This window comes from Henckelia pumila, chromosome 3, assembly GCF_033568475.1.
Source record: "Henckelia pumila isolate YLH828 chromosome 3, ASM3356847v2, whole genome shotgun sequence".
Classification (NCBI taxonomy): domain Eukaryota; kingdom Viridiplantae; phylum Streptophyta; class Magnoliopsida; order Lamiales; family Gesneriaceae; genus Henckelia; species Henckelia pumila.
Genome location: NC_133122.1, coordinates 185,610,753 through 185,629,377, shown reverse-complemented (window position 1 = coordinate 185,629,377; position 18,625 = coordinate 185,610,753). Strand labels below are relative to the sequence as shown.

Below are 18,625 nucleotides of genomic sequence, written 5' to 3'. Positions count from 1 at the left end.
ATGGACTGTTGATTGATGCATTTAATGAGTATGAATTTTTGATCAAAACAGGCACACACTGTTATTCTTTGCATGAAAATGTTATGAAATTTTTGATTCAATTTCAAGTTTGAACCTGTGATGCCTTGAAAAGTCCTCATGAACTATGGATATTTGAATTGAATGTGGGCAAGAGTATTTTGAAACGTGGGTTGCGGAGTTTATGAGTTTAGACGGTTGAGCTAGTTTGGATTAAAAACTTGTTTTCAAAATGTTGGTGGGTGTGTCATGATTGTTGTTGAATTTGTGAAATCAACGCTGAGGCCATTGATCTATAGTACTTTTTGATGATTCTTGTTGCTTGCATTGTTTTGGAGTTTGTTTTGTGTTAGTTTTGTTTGGGACGAACAAAAGTTCAAGTTTGGGGGTATTTGATAAGTGCATTTCGTGCACTTAATTTGTTTATGATATTACTTGACTTTTGTGAATTATTTGGGAGATATTGCATGATTTGTTGTTGTTTTTGTGTTTGCAGAAAATAATGGAATTTGATTAGTTCCGGTGAAAATAAGCCAAAAATGATGAAAAAAGAAAGGAACTCAAGACTTGAAGAAGTGAGAAAAATTCTAATTATGCGAATAGGCCGCGCGCCCACGCCTGTCAAGTATCGCACCCGCGCTGCGAAGGATTTTGTGAAGGTTGATTATGCGATCATGCTGCGCGCGCCCGCGCTACCTTGACTGCGCTCCCGCGCGACGAAAAATCTGAAGTCGAGAATTTTATTATGGAAGGAAACTTGGGTATTTTCGTGGAATTTTTTTTGGACGACTTTGAGGCCATATAAAAGGAATTTGTCTGATAGAAAAAATTATCATCAGCCGCCACACACATCAGAACATAATTTGGAGAGCTTGAAAGTAATTTTGAAGAGAAGAACATCAATCAACAAAGACGGATGTCGATCAACTGGACACAGAAGACCGACACGGATTTGTTTTCTTACTTTGAATTTTATATTTATTGAATTGATGTTGAGATTTATAAACATGTTTGTGTTTATTTAAATTCGATTATGAACTAAACTTTTAGAGTCTAGAGGTCGGATGGAACCTGGTGTAGACACTTTCATGAATTTGTGATTTTATTGAATTGAGTTTCTCTAGATTAATTGTGTTTCTAGAATTGAATGTCTCTTCAATTACTTGATCACTAATTGAATTGTAATATTTATTTGAAATCTGGCACTCGACAGAGGGGATTTTGAATAGGACCAATAGAAATTACACTGTTAATTATTTATATAGCTCGAGAAAGTATATAATTTTAACGGAACTTAGAAAAGAACATTGTTTTACATAGATCACTGCAAGTAGATTCTTAATAGGGATATTAGAATTGAACTGTAGTTGATATATTTTATTCGGCACTCGGGAGAGGGAATAATAAACTTGAGTGTTCTTGGTTATTAATTGAAAGCAATTCATGAAAATGAATTATTTAGGAGTGATTGTTGTCGAAACCAGGTGAAATCTAAACGTCTAGACCATTTTTTCTCTGATTGATTAATCTCTGAATTTTGTGTGCGTGATTTAAAATCCTCAGCTTATTTAAATTTTTTGCAAACCTTTTCAAACTTTGATTTTCTAAATAAAATTAGTACTATTTTAATTACAAGGACTGAATATTTTCATATTACTTCTCGAACGATACTTGATTCATCATATAAAACTTGACACCGTGCACTTGCGGGAACAAAATTACGCAACAATAGGTCCGTTAGTAAACTCGTAAGTCAGCTCTTAGATGAAAAAATAATAGTTTTGATATTTGATTTATAGATTTTACATTTTTACTTGTGGAAAATATATAAAATATATAATTAGAATAAAATTACAAATTTTAAAAAATATTATATTTTTTTCTAAATATAACATTTAATTTTTAATAAATTTAATAAATATTTAAATTTATATTTGTATTTATTAAGTTCTTTTAGGCTCAATAAAAACTCGAATAAGCTCGTGAGCCATGAATATATTCGTTAACTAAAACTCGATCTCGGCTCGATTATAAACGAGTCAAGTCCAAACATTCAAGAGCTCAGCCCGATTCGACTCGATTACATCCCTATGTGTGTACAAAGTATTATGAATTCGATGGAATAATTTTTGGAACATACGCGGTTTTGGATATTGTCAAAACTAAGCTAAATTCATAGGTCAACTGATCTTTCCCAACATCAAAGTAAAGCGAAGCAAAGACATAGATTGGACAGTTAAACTGAAGACATCAACTGAGTTGACTGTTCGATTGACCAAAAAACTCAATCGAAGAAATGAATTAAACTGCATTCAGTTTAGGGAGCTAAACTAAATCAGTTTCCCTTAAGCTAAACTGCTCCAGCAAACTAAACTGATTCAGTCAAGCCAAACTGAAATATCAAAGCTAAGCGAATGCTCGACTGAAACTGCCCAGGAGATTGCCTAATCACAAATAGCAAATGCTACTTCAGTTTAACTCCAATGGATAAGATCGATAGTACATACCCGATGCCGCAAAAGTATAGCACCCACAGTGTACTATCACGTCAGAGAATGTACGAAAAAAAGACAAGCTAAAGACTTAAATTTGAATTTGAAAGAGTTGTTGCCCGCCACGTATAAATACACATTCAGGGGCTCTTGAAGATCATTCGGCTCCTTAGAGAAATACTCGCGCATATATTCAAGTTATCAGAGGTACTGAATACTTTCAATTTACCAACAGACATTCAAATCGAGGAACTCAAAGTTCAACTTCTAAGAAGAAATCAAGAGCCAAAGAACACAAGCGAGCATATCAACATATCAGATCAGTAGGATCAAATTCCGCTTAAGTGTTGAGTTGTAATACAAGCGTTGTAGTTGTACTGATCAGTTGAGGTACTACAAACCTCGTTGTAACAAGAATCAGTCGAGGGCTGAGTTTTTGAGTCTAAGAGTTCTGAGATAGGCGATTGTGTGTAAGTCCTAGTATTGGAGTGAGCTATTGCAAGTGTTGCAATAGTCAAAATCTTCTAGAGTAAATCCTTTTGAGGAGGAAGAAAGGGTGACGTAAGAGTATTAAAATATCCAAACACCCAGAAACAAACACTTTCACATATTACTTTAAGTCGATCTCTCACCCACTCACCAATCCATTTGATCACAAGTTCTAATCTGTTAGTCGGCCTCATTCCGCACTTACCCAAGTTGGTTGATTAACTTAGACACACGAGAAAGAAGCATTTCAGTTGACCAACCTCAACTAAACTCAATCTTGAAGATTAAAGGGGTCAACTGCTACAGTGCCAATCAGCTTACCCAACCAATTCCTTGTTAAATGACATCAAAGCAGTTCCACACACCCCGAAACCGATCCTAACAAGTGGTATCAGAGCGATGTCCCTTCTCATCTCTAAACTTATCTCAAATAGACACATTAGGAGAAATTTCTAAGAGCTTCCAGTACACAACTGTTGACAACTGCACTGCCAAAACTGTTGAGGCATATTCTACAGCCAAGAATCTCTAGCAGCAGTTGATCTAACTATGAGATGAAGAGATAAATACTAAAGAAAGCAAGAGTCCATTAATCGAGCTCATTGAAGAACCCTGCTGCTAAGAAAAAGCCACAAGTATAAATGAAGAAAATGTTTCATGACTCATGATGATCAACCATCCATCAGAGAACAAGTCTCAGAACAACCTTCCACGAGTCGACAGGTATTTGATTTTAACTCCAATAACTTTACACTAGAGGATTTAATAGAAGCATTGCATGACATGGGAGTACTAGAGACTGTGCTTAGCATTTGAAGAAGTCAAAGCAAAGAAAAATGACTTTCCAGACTGTTCAACTGACCTGACTGGGAGATGTTGTTTGAGAAGATCAGTCTAGAGGCAGATATTGCCAAGCTCAAGACTGAGAACGATAAGATACGAGTTAGATTCATCAGTTGAAATCAAAAAATCTGAGGATGACTGAGCTGATTCAAACTTGGAATAAGTCCTCAGTTTTGTTGACAGAATTGCAAGAGTCACAAAAACCAATAGGAGACAGAGCTGGTCTCGAGTTTAGTGACAAGGACTGCAGACCAACTGAGACAAGTACTCTACCAAAACTGAATATGTGCAAAGAAAAGTATATTCACTTTGTCAAACCCAGTTTTGTGCGTGAACAGAGTAGTTTAGCTTCACAGAATGATGAAACTGTTGGTTCTTTTAACAATGTCTGGAAGTTTGGAACTGGATATGTGCCGGAGAGCTCTTGTGCAAAGCAAGACTGGAGTTTCAGTCAAGCTAAACACATCTCGACGACGGAGAAACACAACCATAGACCCTACAAAAAGCTTGATCCAAAAGGATACATAAAGATTCATGATGGAGAAAATATGAAATCACACACTGCATCACGAGAATATTCACAAACACATCAACCAAAACACAATGATCATTATATACATTGCTCACAACTCAGTTCACATTATTTACCTCGCAAGCACACGAGACACAAAGCACAAACTTTATGGGATACAATCAATTATAGAACAGTTCGGTTGATCAAAGTTCGGATACCTAAAGGACTAATCCATTGAGGACCCACATAGATTTGGGTACCATAGTCTAGTTTGTTTTGTGTTTGCAGGTGACAAGAAGCAAAGAACTCAAGAAGTCAGTTTAACAGAAGTTGACTAATTGAGAGAGAATCAGTTTAAGAGGAAAACTAAAGTGAGGGAGAACATCAGTTTTGCAAATCTTTGCAGAAGATCGTTTAAATCTTGAAGACAATATCTGAATCAATTATCTTGATTCAAGACTAACCTTATCATCCTTATATTTTAAATTTTAAGCATTAGTTAGCCTTATTAATTCAGTTGTTTTGCAACTGTTGATATGATTATACAATATTAGATTCGATTGTTTGTAATTAAACTTTTGCATAAAAAGAAATAAAATGAACAGAGCTAGTAGAAAATAAGATTTTATTCATAGATGATGTTTTACAATACATATTTCCCATTCCACCGCCATCATCCAGAAACTCATCCAGGTGCCCAGCTCACCAACAGAGGCCCTCTAAAATTCTGGAGTGGCAGTAATCTTGTTCAGCATATGAAGCTCTTTTAGGAGCATCAGGAGGAATACACCTTCAGAGTTGAAGACATCTTCTGACTAGGAAGTACCAAGTCATTGTTTGTATTTTTCCAGGCGCCAGTCTTCAACTTGCGGAAGAGGAGCACGAACCGATTGCAGCATTTTCACCTTAGTTTTCACAGATTCCATCTTCACAGAGACCTCACTTTCATAATTCTTTTGTATCACTATGATAGTCTCCATTGTTGCTAATATTGTAGTTGAACCAAGAATATTTGAGATTCTTTTTTATAGACATAGTTGAGAATACAAAGAGTCACTCACGCGCTCACATTTTCCCATAAACATTTCAGGTACTCATGAGAATATGAAAATACAACACGATTCCCAACACTAGTCCTGCTGCGAAATCATTACTTAAAAGGGAATGATGAAGTGTTGCAGTTGTCAACTGATAAAGCATATTGAGTAGATCATATCCCAACAAGCAATGTCAGTCGAAGAGATCAACTGATCTCATCAAATTCGGATATCTCAACTGAAGGATATAATTAATTAAGGGGGAATTCCATAATCAAAATAAAGTAGCTAAAGGCACAGACAAAAGAGCAGTCGAGCACTGAAGATTCTTGATATCAGAAAGAGAAACTGCCAAAGAGTTTTGTCAATACCAAAAAGAGGGAGATTTTTGGAACATATGATGTTTTGAAAATTGGCAAAACTAAGCTAAATTCATAGATCAACTGATCTTTCCTAGCATCAAAGTAAAGCGAAGCAAAGACATAGACTGGGCGAGCTAAACTGAAGACATCAATTGAGTTGACCGTTGACCAAAAAGCTCAACCGAAGATATGAAGTAAACTGCATTCAGTTTAGTGAGCTAAACTGAATCAGTTTCCCTTAAGCTAAACTTCTCCAACAAACTAAAATGCTTCAGTCAAGCCAAACTGAAATATAAAAGCTAAGCAAATGCTCGATTGAAACTGTCCAAGAGATTGCCTAATCACAAACAACAAATGCTACTTTAGTTTAAATCCTGTGGATAAGATCAACAGTACAGACCTGGCGCCGCAAAAGTAGAGCACCCACCGTGTACTATCACATCAAAGAATGTACGAGGAAAAGACAAGTTAATGGCTTCAATTTGAATTTGAAAGAGCCATTGCCCTCCAATTATAAATACACATTCAGGGGCTCTTGAAGATCATCTGGATCCTTAGAGAAATACTCGCGCATATATTCAAGTTATCAAAGGTAAACAGAATACTTTCAGTTTTCCCACAGACATTCAAATCGAGGAACTCAAAGTTCAGCTTCTAAGAAGAAATCAAGAGCCGAAGAACACAAGCAGTCATATCAATATATCAGATCAGTAGGATCAAATTGTGCTTAAGTGTTGAGTTGCAATACAAGCGTTGTAGCTGTATTCATCAGTTGAGGTACTGCAAACTTTGTTGTAACAAGAATGAGTCGAGGGCTAAGTTCTTGAGTCTAAGAGTTTTGGGATATGCGATTGTGTGTAAGTCCTAGTCTTGGAGTAGGCAGTTTCAAGTGTTGTAATAGTCAAAGTATTTTATACTGAATCCTTTCGAGGAGGAATAAAGGGTGACATAGGAGTATTAATGTAGTAACCTGTTTCTGAATTTAGTTAATCAAGCGCCTAATTATGTTTAATTGGCTAAAACATGATTAAAGGGTCCTTAAATGGGTTATATGAGTTGAGGGATGGATACAGAATGATCAAGAATGATCAGGTAGGGCTTTGAGCTTCGGACGGATCGGAAGTTCCGAATAGAGTTCAGAAGCTCCGAAGTGATCGGAGCCAGAGTTTGGGTTAGGAAGCTCCGAAGTGAGATCGCAAGCTCCAAACATCCCAATTTTCCAGTTGTCGGAGATAATGCATAAGTAGCGACGTCAAAGAGATCGGAAGCTCCGATCTACTTTTGGTAGGCAGCCTCTAGAATTTGGAAAAGTGGGATGCGATCGGAGGTTCCGATCGCTGTCTATATATAGGGGTGCCGAGTTCATTTCCATTTACACATTCCAAACTTTCCTCACTCATTTTTAGCTAGTCTTTTTGGTCTTTTAGGGGTTTCTAGGCGTCATACTGGAAGGCCGGGAGTGGCGGAGCTCTTCAGGGATAACAGCGGAGCTGTGCCTAGGTTTTGAGGCAGTCGCCATCTGCGGGGTGACTACGAATGCAAGTATAACCTATAGAGATTAGGGAGTATGTAATATATTAGTTAAGGCTTTTAGAGCACTATAAGTGATATAGTGTCTATGTGTTTATAGGCTTGGACTAAAGAGCAAGATTTTTCGGGTTCCTCATATTACTGAGATTAAGATACAGACGTATTATGCGAGATACTAGGTTGAATATTCATGTATTATGTTTGCATGTTTTCTATGGCATTATTTATTGTGCATTCATATTATGCGGCATGCATGGACACGTTGAGCTTTATGCCTTGATTTGCATAGCTTGTAGTAGGGGTCGCTCAACCTTTTATTTTAATGGATGAATTTCCATGGAATTGGATCCAATTATATCAACATCTTATGGTATGGGAGCCACCTCCTGATGCGACGGCCCAACGTGCTACATATCATGGCGCCTTGACTGAGCAGTCTTTTGGATAGGTTATCCGGTACCCTTCATGTTGCATGTGAATGCATGGTATATGTATATTCGTACTTTTGTACTGAGCATTTTATGCTCACGTCCATCGTGTTTTGTATTGGACACCCTATTCTATGGTGCTGGGCTTAGATTGGATGGACCAGATGGTAGCGGTCGGTGAGCTGCAGTGGTTTCGTGGTTGTTCTAGAGCAGGTTACCTTTTATTGGATTTTTTAGTAATATTTTTTCGATGGGGTTCTATACATTGTTATTATTTGGGAAAACCGGTTGTTCTGCCGGTAGCATTTAATTTGTATACATTCAGTTTCCGTTGTTATCTTTGAGTTATCGTGTTTTAAGTTAGTTGCGTGCTTAAAGCTTTGATTAGTTAGTTATTCCAGGTTGGGTCACTAAATTTATTTGTATCAGAGCATGCATTGAATTTGGGATCTAGTAAATCATTTTGGGATAACATATGTTACCTTTGAGCAGATGGCTGATTTTTATGAGAGCCACGGAAGCGTAAGGGGATGCTGAGGTGATGAGGACGATCACGGGAATCTTTGGGATCACCATCATCATCGTCATGATGATCGCAAGCGTTTTAGTATGCATCGTTTTATGCATATGGGTCCTAATCCATTGGTTGGAGGAGAATCACCGGAGGATGCGGAGAATTGGCTGGAGCGCATGGAGAATTTCTTCCATCAATTTCGGTGCACGGAGGAACAGAAGATGGAGACTATTGACTTTCTTGTAGAGGGTCGTCTGCGGAATTGGTGGAAGTTTACGTCTGCTCCTTTTGTGGCCGCGCGAGGCATTGCTACCTGGACAGAGTTTCGCACAGCTTTCCAGAAGCTGTATTTTCCTCCTGGACTCTGACAGACGAAGGACAATGAGTTGCTAAGTTTGCGTCAGGGCACGATGACTATTGAAGATTATCAGCAAAAGTTTTTCGAGCTATTTTTGTATTTCCCAGATGTGGAGACTCCGGGTTCGAACCACAACATGACAACCAACCAAATCGGGAACCAAATTTTTTTTATAAACACGGCAGCGCAGGCGCGCCCATCGGGCGGCGCGGGCGTGCTGTCGCCTCTCATGGGGTGGCGCGGACCGGGAACCAAATTTTTTTTATATAAACAGAGCAGCGCAGGCGCGCCCATCGGGTGTCATGGGCGTGCTGCCGCCTCTCATGGGGTGGTGCGGGCGCGCCCCTCGTGCGGCGTGGGCGAGCTGCCCTTGCGCACCTGTTCGGCGTCGGCGCGCAGCCCCTTCGGCCTTCCCCTATATTTTTTTCAAAATATTGCTTCAAAGCTCGGAATGGTTCCGTCTCGACACGATAATCAAATCTTACAATAAAACAAAGTTTGAACGACAATTAAACAAGTAGAAATACAACATGTTCGATAAATACACATATTCGAAATATTTCAAAACGAGTTCAAAAACAACTCGACTGCAAAAACCGTGCTCCACTTCTACTCTCGATCCATATCCCTCAAGGCCCTCTAAAGGTCAACCCTGAACCACCTGTCGCAATGTACACACACAAGACAAAGCGACAACCGAAAAATCGGTGAGAATAAACTCAGTATGAACGAAAAGAGCATAAATAAACATTTAAGCATTTTACACCAATCAATAATCTATCATAAATAATCTAAAATGATTAATGCTCAAATGAAATGCATGCTCAATAAAATGAGGGATATCAAATCTCGGATTCAATCTGAATCTCGGCTATAGGAAAAACTGGTTCCATCTGAACCTCGGTTATAGGGATCCCATGGGAAAAGAAAACACAACAACACCACATACTCTCCCAATCGGGGTAGGTGTTGGGATTATCAACTCCGAACTTTGGTGCTACTATATAGAGTATTCTGGTCATAGAAGCAACTCTGCATCTTATGCCACTCAAATATAGACCCAAAGAGTCCGCTGCAACAAAGGCAAATCTGCCAGCAAAGCTCAAAGAAATCTGGCTCAATATGAATGAGATGGTGAAATTCAAATATATCAAGTATCTGCTCAATATAATCATATAAATCTCTGATCAATCTGATCATCGGAATCTCAAAAATCATCTTATTCAAGCAATATAAATAGCATGAATGTAAATATCGATAATCATCGAGCTAAAAGCAAAAAAACATAATTCATGCTATCATAACAAATCACATAATCAAATTATATATAGGCATTCTAGTGTGTGGTTTAAGGGCTCGATAAATCTCATCTTTGTCTCGAGGATGCAATCTCAAATCCTTTCATTGTCTGCTCATACCTCAATCTCAATTCCGGAATGGCTCGATTCTTGCAAAGCTACAATATAACAACAAAGCTCATATCAAACTCATATGATCAAATATCGATATCTCAAGATAGTAATCGAATCAAACCTTGATCGAATTCTTAACAACTCAAATTCGATAACCTCCAATTCAACACCGAAATGGATAGTATAAATTCATCATTTCATTTCTAAATGCTTAGCTCAACATAAATACCCAATAATTCGTCAAAACTCAAACCGACAGCATAACGACCCCAAAACCGATATTTACATAATCCTCAACATCATTTATTCATCAATTTTCAACTCATATCATAATCAAACATCATCCTCATTGTCGAATTCAATAGCCCCATTTTCTAGTAATTTCAAAAATTCATCCAAAAATCTAAAACATGCTCAAACGATGGTATTTTCTCAAACCGTCTTAGATATACCATCTCTATCAACTCTAGAACATGTTAATCAACTCAAATATCGAATCTAACATCATCCAAAAATTATAACTTAGTATAATATTACCAAACTTAAGTTAAAACGAAGCCCTCGTCGCGAGGATTGCAAATATGCGGTTATATTTAAAATCTACTGGTCAGATGAAGCCGGATCGAAGCTTGAAGGGTCAAAAATGGCGTGAGATTTCTTGCTTTCTCTTCTCGGCTTCTCAAGTGAAATGTGGGGGAAGATAATACAATACATACAATATATCTCATATTGATTGACTAATTGACTAGTCAAAGTCAATTTTCCAGTTTAGCCCTCGGTCAAACTTCAAAACTTCAATTCAGTCCCTAAATTTATGAAAATCGAAATTTAAATAAAAAATACCATAAATTATTAAATTAAATATTTTTGGGGAATTACACCAGAGATCTCTGCCAGTACCGAGATGAAGTATAACTTGTTTCTACATGATCTCAGTCAGGAGATCCATGATCGTGTAGTTGTTGGTGACGACATGACTTACGAGGGTTTAGTTAGCCGATGTCGTCACGCAGAGGACAACATCGGCATAACAGGTCTTTTTTCTCTTTTTCTAGACCAGCTAGTTCTTTGGGTCAGAGGACTCAATCTTTCAAGAAACAGGGTGTGTCTTCTTCTTCTTCTGGTTTTGGTTCAGGTGGAGTTCAATACTTTGGGAAGAAGAAGGGTCAGGGTCAGTGTGAAACTTGTGGAGGTCCTCATCCGACTGAGAGGTGTCGTAGGACACCAGGAGCATGTTTTCGTTGTGGCGAGGTTGGCCATATGAAGAGAGATTGTCTTCAAGCTACCATAGGATCAGCGTCGGGTTCTGGTTCTCATTTTTCCGTTCCGCAGAGGTCTCAGGGGCAGTCAGTAGGGAGCACCAATCAGAGGCCTCGTGTTTCCAAACAGGTTTTTGTGGTAAGTCAGGATCAGATCCAGCAGGAGAATGATGAGGTTATTGCAGGTACATTTCTTTTGTGCGGTATTCCTGCATTCATTCTCATTGATACCGGTTCATCATATTATTTCATTTCTGCACGGTTTGTTAAGCGTCATAGATTACTGTACGTGTCTCTTGATGTAGTAGTTTCTGTATCTACCCCGACTGTTCATTCTGCTCTGGCTAAGCAATTAGTCTTGGGTTGTTCTTTAGTATTCGAGGGCTCTGAGTTAGCAGCAAATCTTATGATCCTAGCGATGGAAAATTTTGATTGTATCTTGGGTATAGATTTTATAACTGCATATAGAGCTACTGCTATCAGAAGATAGGGCAATTTCGTTCGGTGGAGGGCGATAACTGGTTTTTTTATGGTGAGGGAGCGCGACCCCCTATTCCTTTGGTGTCAACTTTGAGAGCTCGCCAAGATTTGGAGGCTGGTGGGGAAGTCTACCTCATTTATGCTATCGATGCATCCACAAGGGTTAGAGCTATTGAGGAGTTGCCAGGGACGACATCGATTTCTTGCGCACCTTATTGTCTGGCTCCAATAGAGATGAGGGAGTTACAGCAGCAGCTGCAGGATTTGTTAGATAAAAGATACATTCGTCCGAGAGTTTCACCTTAGGGAGCGTCAGTGTTATTCGTCAAGAAGAAAGATGGTTTCATGTGTCTATGTATTGATTACAAGCAGTTGAACAGAGTGACGATCAAGAATAAGTATCTTCTACCGCGCACTGAAGAACTGTTTGATCAGCTACAGGGTACTTCAGTGTATTCTAAGATTGACCTGAGGTCAGGATATCACCAGTTGCGAGTTCGTGATGAGGATATTTTGAAGACTGCGTTTCGTACGAGGTATGGTCACTATGAGTTCTTAGTGATGCCTTTTGGCTTGACGAACGCACCCGCAGTGTTCATGGATATGATGAACAGAGTTTTTCGGGATTATTTGGATAGATTCGTCATGGTGTTCATCGACGACATTTTGGTTTATTCTTGCAGCCTTAAGGAGCACGCTCAACACTTAAGAGTTGTACTGCAGATTCTTTGGGAGAGGCAATTGTATACCAATTTTAGCAAGTGCGAGTTCTGGATTGATCGAGTAGTATTTCTCGGTCATGTCATTTCTCGGGATGGTGTTGCAGTGGAGCCAAGTAAGACGAAAGCTATTTTGAATTGGTCGCGTCTGACGACAGCTTCGGAGATTCATAGTTTCTTGGGACTAGAAGGATACTACAGGTAATTCATCGAGAATTTCTCACGGACCTTTGACCAAGTTGACGAGGAAGGATGTTCTTTTTGTCTGGTCGGCTTGAGTGTGGCAGAGTTTCGATGAGTTGAGGGGACGTCTGACCAATGCACTTGTACTTGCCTTGCCATCTGTATCTGGTGGTTACATGGTTTATACAGACGCATCTCTCCAGGCTTTGGGATATGTGTTGACACAGAATGGGCACGTGATTGCCTATGCGTCCCGACAATTGAATACCCATGAAGGAAATTATCCAGTGCATGATTTGGAGCTTGCAGCGATCGTATTTGCACTCAAGATTTAGCAACATTACCTATACGGTGAGCGTTTTGAGATCTATTCTGACCAAAAAAGCTTGAAGTATTTGTTCACTCAGGGTGAATTGAACATGAGACATCGTCGTTGGATGGATCTTCTCAAGGACTATGATTGCAAGATCAAGTATCACCCGGGTTCCGCTAACCCAGAGGCGTATGCGCTCAGCCGCAAGGTGTATGCCAGTGCCCTTCTACTAGTGTTGTGTCCAATACTGTTCATGAGTGGTTTTCATTTGGTTTTAATTTTTGCCACAAGAGAGAGAGAGCATTAGGGGATTCGAGTATTTTCAGTGTTAGCTGAGCTAGTGTTGTTTGCTCGCATATGGAAAATCCAGTTTTCTGACCCGAAGAAGCAAAAGTTATCCAGACTTTCTCAAGGTGACAACACATCTGGTTTTCATTTTCAGTTTGATGGTTTGTTGTGTTTGTATGGTAGAGTAGTTGCGCCTGATGATTCGTATTTGCGGGAAGAGATTTTATCTCAAGCTCATCGTAGTAGGTTCATCGTACACCCAGGTAGTGCTAAGATGTACAAGGATCTACATACGAGATTCTGGTGTAAAGGGATGAAGCGCAGTGTTTACCAGTATGTTTCTTGTTGCCTTGTTTGCCAGTAGGTTAAGGCCGAGCATCGTCAATCGGGTGTTCTGATACATAGTTTGGAAATTTCGGAGTGGAAGTGGGAGCATGTGATGATGCATTTTGTCACCCACTTGCCGATGTCTTCCAGGCAGTGTGATGCCATTTGGGTTATGGTGGACAGATTGTCCAAGTCTGCTCATATTCTTCCGTACAATCGCGAGTTCAGTTTCAATTGCATGGTGAGATTGTACATTCAGGAGATTGTAAGTTTGCATGGAGTGCCATTGAGCATTGTCAGTGATAGAGATCCGAGGTTCATCACACGATTTTGGGGTAGCTTTTAGCGAGATTTGGGTACTACCTTGAGTCTTAGCACAGCGTATCATCCAAATACTGATGGTCAGTCCGAGAGGAATATTTGGACGTTAGAGGATATGCTGAAGGCTTCAGTGATGGACTTTGGATTATCCTGGCAGGATCATTTGCCGATGATAGAGTTTGCATATAACAATAACTACCATCGCAACATTGGCATGACACCGATTGAGGTTCTTTATGGTCGCCATTGTCGAACACCCTTATTCTAGGATGAAGTAGGGGAAAGACAGGTTGAGGGACCGGAGTTGGTTCAGCAAATGGTGGATATTGTTGAACTGATCAGGAAGAGAGTCAAGAATGCACAAGATAGGGAGGCTAGTTATGCCAACACCAAGCGCAGACCTTTGCATTTTGAGACAGAGGAGCATGTCTTCTTGCGAGTTTCACATTTTCGGAAGGTGATGAGGTTTGATCTAAAGGGAAAGCTAGCACCGAGGTTCATTGGTCTGTTTGAGATCTTGGAGAAGTTCGGGGATGTGGCTTATCATTTGGCATTACCGTCGTATCTTTTCAATATTCATAACGTGTTTCACGTGTCGCTACTTCGACAATATATTGCGGATGAGTTGCACATTCTGCATCCGACGAAGGTTCAGTTGGAGCCTAATTTGTCATACGTAGAGAGATAGCTCAGAATTCTTGACAGAAAATACAATGTGCTTCGGAATAAGCGCATTCCTCTGGTCATGATTCAGTGGCAGCATTGAGATACTGAGGAAGCAACCTGAGAGTTGGAGAACTGTATGCGTTCTGAGCATTCGGAGTTATTTTTATTGTATTATATTTTAGCATTCTAGTTGTATTGTCAACTGCATTATTGTAATTACTAGTTGGACCAGTGCTATTTTGTTTTGTTATCCTAGTCCTGATTTCGAGGACGAAATCTCTTAAGTAGGGTAGAATGTAGTAACCCGCCTCTGAATTAAGTTAATTCAGCGTCTAATTATGTTTAATTGGCTAAAACATGATTAAAGGGTCCTCAAATGAGTTATATAAGTTGAGGGATGGATACATAACGATCAAGAATAATTTGGTAGAGCTTTGAGCTTCGGAGGGATCGGAAGTTCCGAACAGAGTTCGGAAGCTCCGAAGTGATCGGAGCCATAGTTTGGGTTCGGAATCTCCGAACGTCCCGATTTGCCAGTTGTCGAAGATAATGCATAAGCAGTGACGTCAAAGTGATCAGAAACTCCGAAGTGGGATTGAAAGCTCCGATCTACTGTCGACAGGTAGCCTCTAGAAGTTGGACATGTGGTTGGCGGAGATAGTTCAGAAGCATGGATCGGAAGCTCTGATCGTGCGATCGGAGGTTCCGATCGCTATCTATATATAGGGGTGCCGAGTTCATTTCCATTTGCACCTTCCAAACTTTCCTCTCCTTTCTATCTAGTCTTTTGGGGTTTTAGGGATTTCTAGGTGTCATACTGGAAGGCCGGGTGTGGCGGAGTGCTTCGGAGATAACAGCAGAGCTGTGCCTTGGTTTTGAGACAGTCGCCATCAGCGGGCTGAATACGGATGCAAGTATAACTTTGGATCCCTGTAGAGATTAGGAAGTATGTAATATCTTAGTTAAGACTTTTAGAGCACTATAAGTGATATAGTGCCTATGTGTTTATAGGCTTGGAGTAGAAAGCAAGATTTGCCAGGTTGCTCATATTAATACGAGATACTAGGTTGAATATGCATGTATTATGTTTGCATATTTTCTGTGGCATTATTTATTGTGCATTCATATTATGCGGCACGCATGGACACGTTGAGCTTTATGTCTTGATTTGCATAGCCTATAGTAGGGGTCGCTCAGCCCCGTATTTTAGTGGATGAATTTCAATGAACTTGAATCCAATTATATCCACATCATTATGGTATAGAAGCCATCTCATGATGCGACGGTCCAACGTTCTACGTACCATGGCGCCTTGACTGAGCAGTATTTTGGATAGGTTATCTGGTACCCTTCATACTGCATGTGCATGCATGATATATTATATTCGTACTTCTGTACTGAGTGTTTTATGCTCACGTCCATAGTGTTTAATTTTGAACACCCTATTCTATGGGGCAGGGCTTAGATTGGACGGACTAGGAGGTAGCGATTGGTGAGCTACAGTGGTTTTGTGGTTGTTCTAGAGCAGGTTGCCTTTTATTGGATTTTTTTAGTAATATGTTTTCGATGGGGTTGTATACATTCAGTTTCCATTGTTACCTTTGATTTATCATGTTTTAAGTTAATTGCATGCTTAAAGCTTTGATTAGTTAGTGATTTCGGGTTGGATCACTACAATTAAAATGTCTGAACATCCAAAAACAAACACTTGTGCATATTATTTTCAGTCGATCACTCTTATCCACTCACCAATCCATTTGATCACAAATTCTAATCTGTTAGTCGGCCTTATTCCGCACTTATCCAAGTTGGTTGATTAATATAGACACGCGAGAAGGAAGCAGTTCAGTTGACCAACATCAACTGAACTCAATCTTGAAGATTAAAGAGGTCAACTGTTACAGTGTCAATCAGCTTACCAAACCGATGCCCTGTTAAGTTACATCAAAGCAGTGTTTTAAAAACCGGACCAGACCGGCCGGTTCGACCGGGAACCGGTCACTGGTCCGGTCCGAAATACCCTTAAAAACCGTTTTAACGGTTCAACCGCTCAGAACCGGTCAAAACCGGTCGAACCGGCCAAGAACCGGCTACGAACCGGTCCCAAGAACCGGCCAGAAAACCGGTTGAACCGGTTTTTGAATTTTTTTTAATTTTTTTTTAAAATTGTTTTTTTTTTAATTTTAAAATATTAATTTAATATTTTATTATAATATACACATGATTATTTGAAATGTGTACTTCGTTAAAAATATTATTTTTCTATTATTATATTTTTTTAATTAATTTATTTATTTTTAAAAATATAGTATATATAACTATAATTAATATTTTGAATATATTTATAAAGTTATTTATTTTTTAAACTATGATAAATATATTTTTGTTTATTTATATACATCATTTAGATTTTTAAAATTTAAAAGATATTATTAATTATATTATATTATATAAACGGTTTTCCGGTCCGATCGTCCGGTTAAAACGGTCGAACCGGTTGGACCGTTTTTTTAAGGTAGACCGGTTCGATCACCGGTCCGGTTATAAAAACATTGCATCAAAGCAGTTTCACACACCCCGGAACCGATCCTAACAATATTTAATTTAAAAAATATATAAGCCTTAATATACAGAAAATAATTTGAAAAAGATAAATGAAGAAAAAGATTGTTCGAAATAGTTTTTTACCTGGTTACTAGCTAGGACCAATTCATAGGCGACATCTCTCATAGTGGTACAAAGTAATCAAAGCCAAAATTTTAGGTAAATGGGAGATTTTCCTCAAAAAGTACTCTTTGGTACAAAAGCATAATTGGGGGTATCTTATGGCTTATGTCGAAACAAAGTCGCATCTCCATTATATTCTTGTCTCGTTCCTAAATATTTTTGCAACAAATTACATGTTATAATCACTCGCATCTTCACAATCTTTACTTACATTATATACTTGTAACATGCATGATTACATGTTGATAACTCAAAATCGGAACATATAACAGATTTGAGCTCATACAGATTATTGTGAGAAAAAAAAAATTCCGTACATATAATCGAAGTTCACTCTTAAGTTCTTAACATAAAATTTTAAAATAATTACAGTATATTTAGCAGCTTCGATCAATGAAATATACAAAATTAAGATAATTATTTGGGTAAATCTAATGCAAATCCACTTTAATCACATCCAAATGCATGGGGAGCACAAGAATCTTATTCTATTTCCACAAACTTGAAAAAGCCGTGGCTTCATTTTGAATCTCCATTTCCCACATTTTTTTAAAACTTTGGGCTTATCTGACGGCTGACCATTGCCCTCCCCTTCACCTATGCTTTTGATTAGTTTTCAAGAAAGAATTGATGACTTCGAACTTCTAAAGATCACTCACTATTAGGAGATTTGACGAATTGTAATTTGACGAAGCATAATCTGCACGTATTGAGGTGTCAATTATAAGCTCTCAAGAATTAACACTTCAATATTAAATATATCATTTGGGTAACTACTAACTATCTAAGCAATATATATATATATATGTATATATATGTATATGTATTAACACCTCAATATATACGTTTGTAGATATAAGCTCTCAAGAATTATAACTTTGATCTCACGCACTCTAGTGTACAGGATTTTCGTGAGCTATCATTAAAACACATTAGTGAGTTTTAGTAACTTTTTTTAAAAAATGATCACTTACGAAATCTAGCTTGCACACTAGGATCGATGCATGTGATCAAAACTATATATATAGCTAGTAAAAAACTTGTAGCAATACAATTTTTTCCCTTGCAAATATAAGCTTTAGGTAATTTATAATTTATATCAAGAGGTTCTCCTCCTGCATGAGATAAAAAAATGATTAGTCTTATGAAAATATCTTTTGGGTATAAGACCTTTTTGTATAACATTTAAATCTGCACCACTATCAATCATAGCAATAAAATTGTTCTGATAAGAATTATCAATCAAAAGAGTAATATTAGTATACCATTTTTGAGATATAATCATACTTAACAGAGAAAGTTGATTGTCCTCAAAGAAAAATAATTTTTTAAAATAATCTTCTTG

At 38.3% G+C, this 18,625-nt stretch overlaps 1 protein-coding gene across 1 annotated transcript; it reads left to right on the top strand.

The window, feature by feature from the left end:
- The first annotated feature begins 8,340 nt into the window (after positions 1-8,340).
- LOC140890145 (uncharacterized) lies at positions 8,341-14,575 on the top strand. Its single transcript, XM_073297904.1, has 9 exons — positions 8,341-8,573; positions 10,934-11,031; positions 11,133-11,629; positions 11,725-12,002; positions 12,117-12,405; positions 12,743-12,874; positions 13,394-13,572; positions 13,717-13,831; positions 14,156-14,575. The coding sequence occupies exons 1-9, from the start codon at positions 8,341-8,343 to the stop codon at positions 14,573-14,575; spliced, it is 2,241 nt and encodes a 746-aa protein (XP_073154005.1).
- The last annotated feature ends 4,050 nt before the right edge of the window (positions 14,576-18,625 follow it).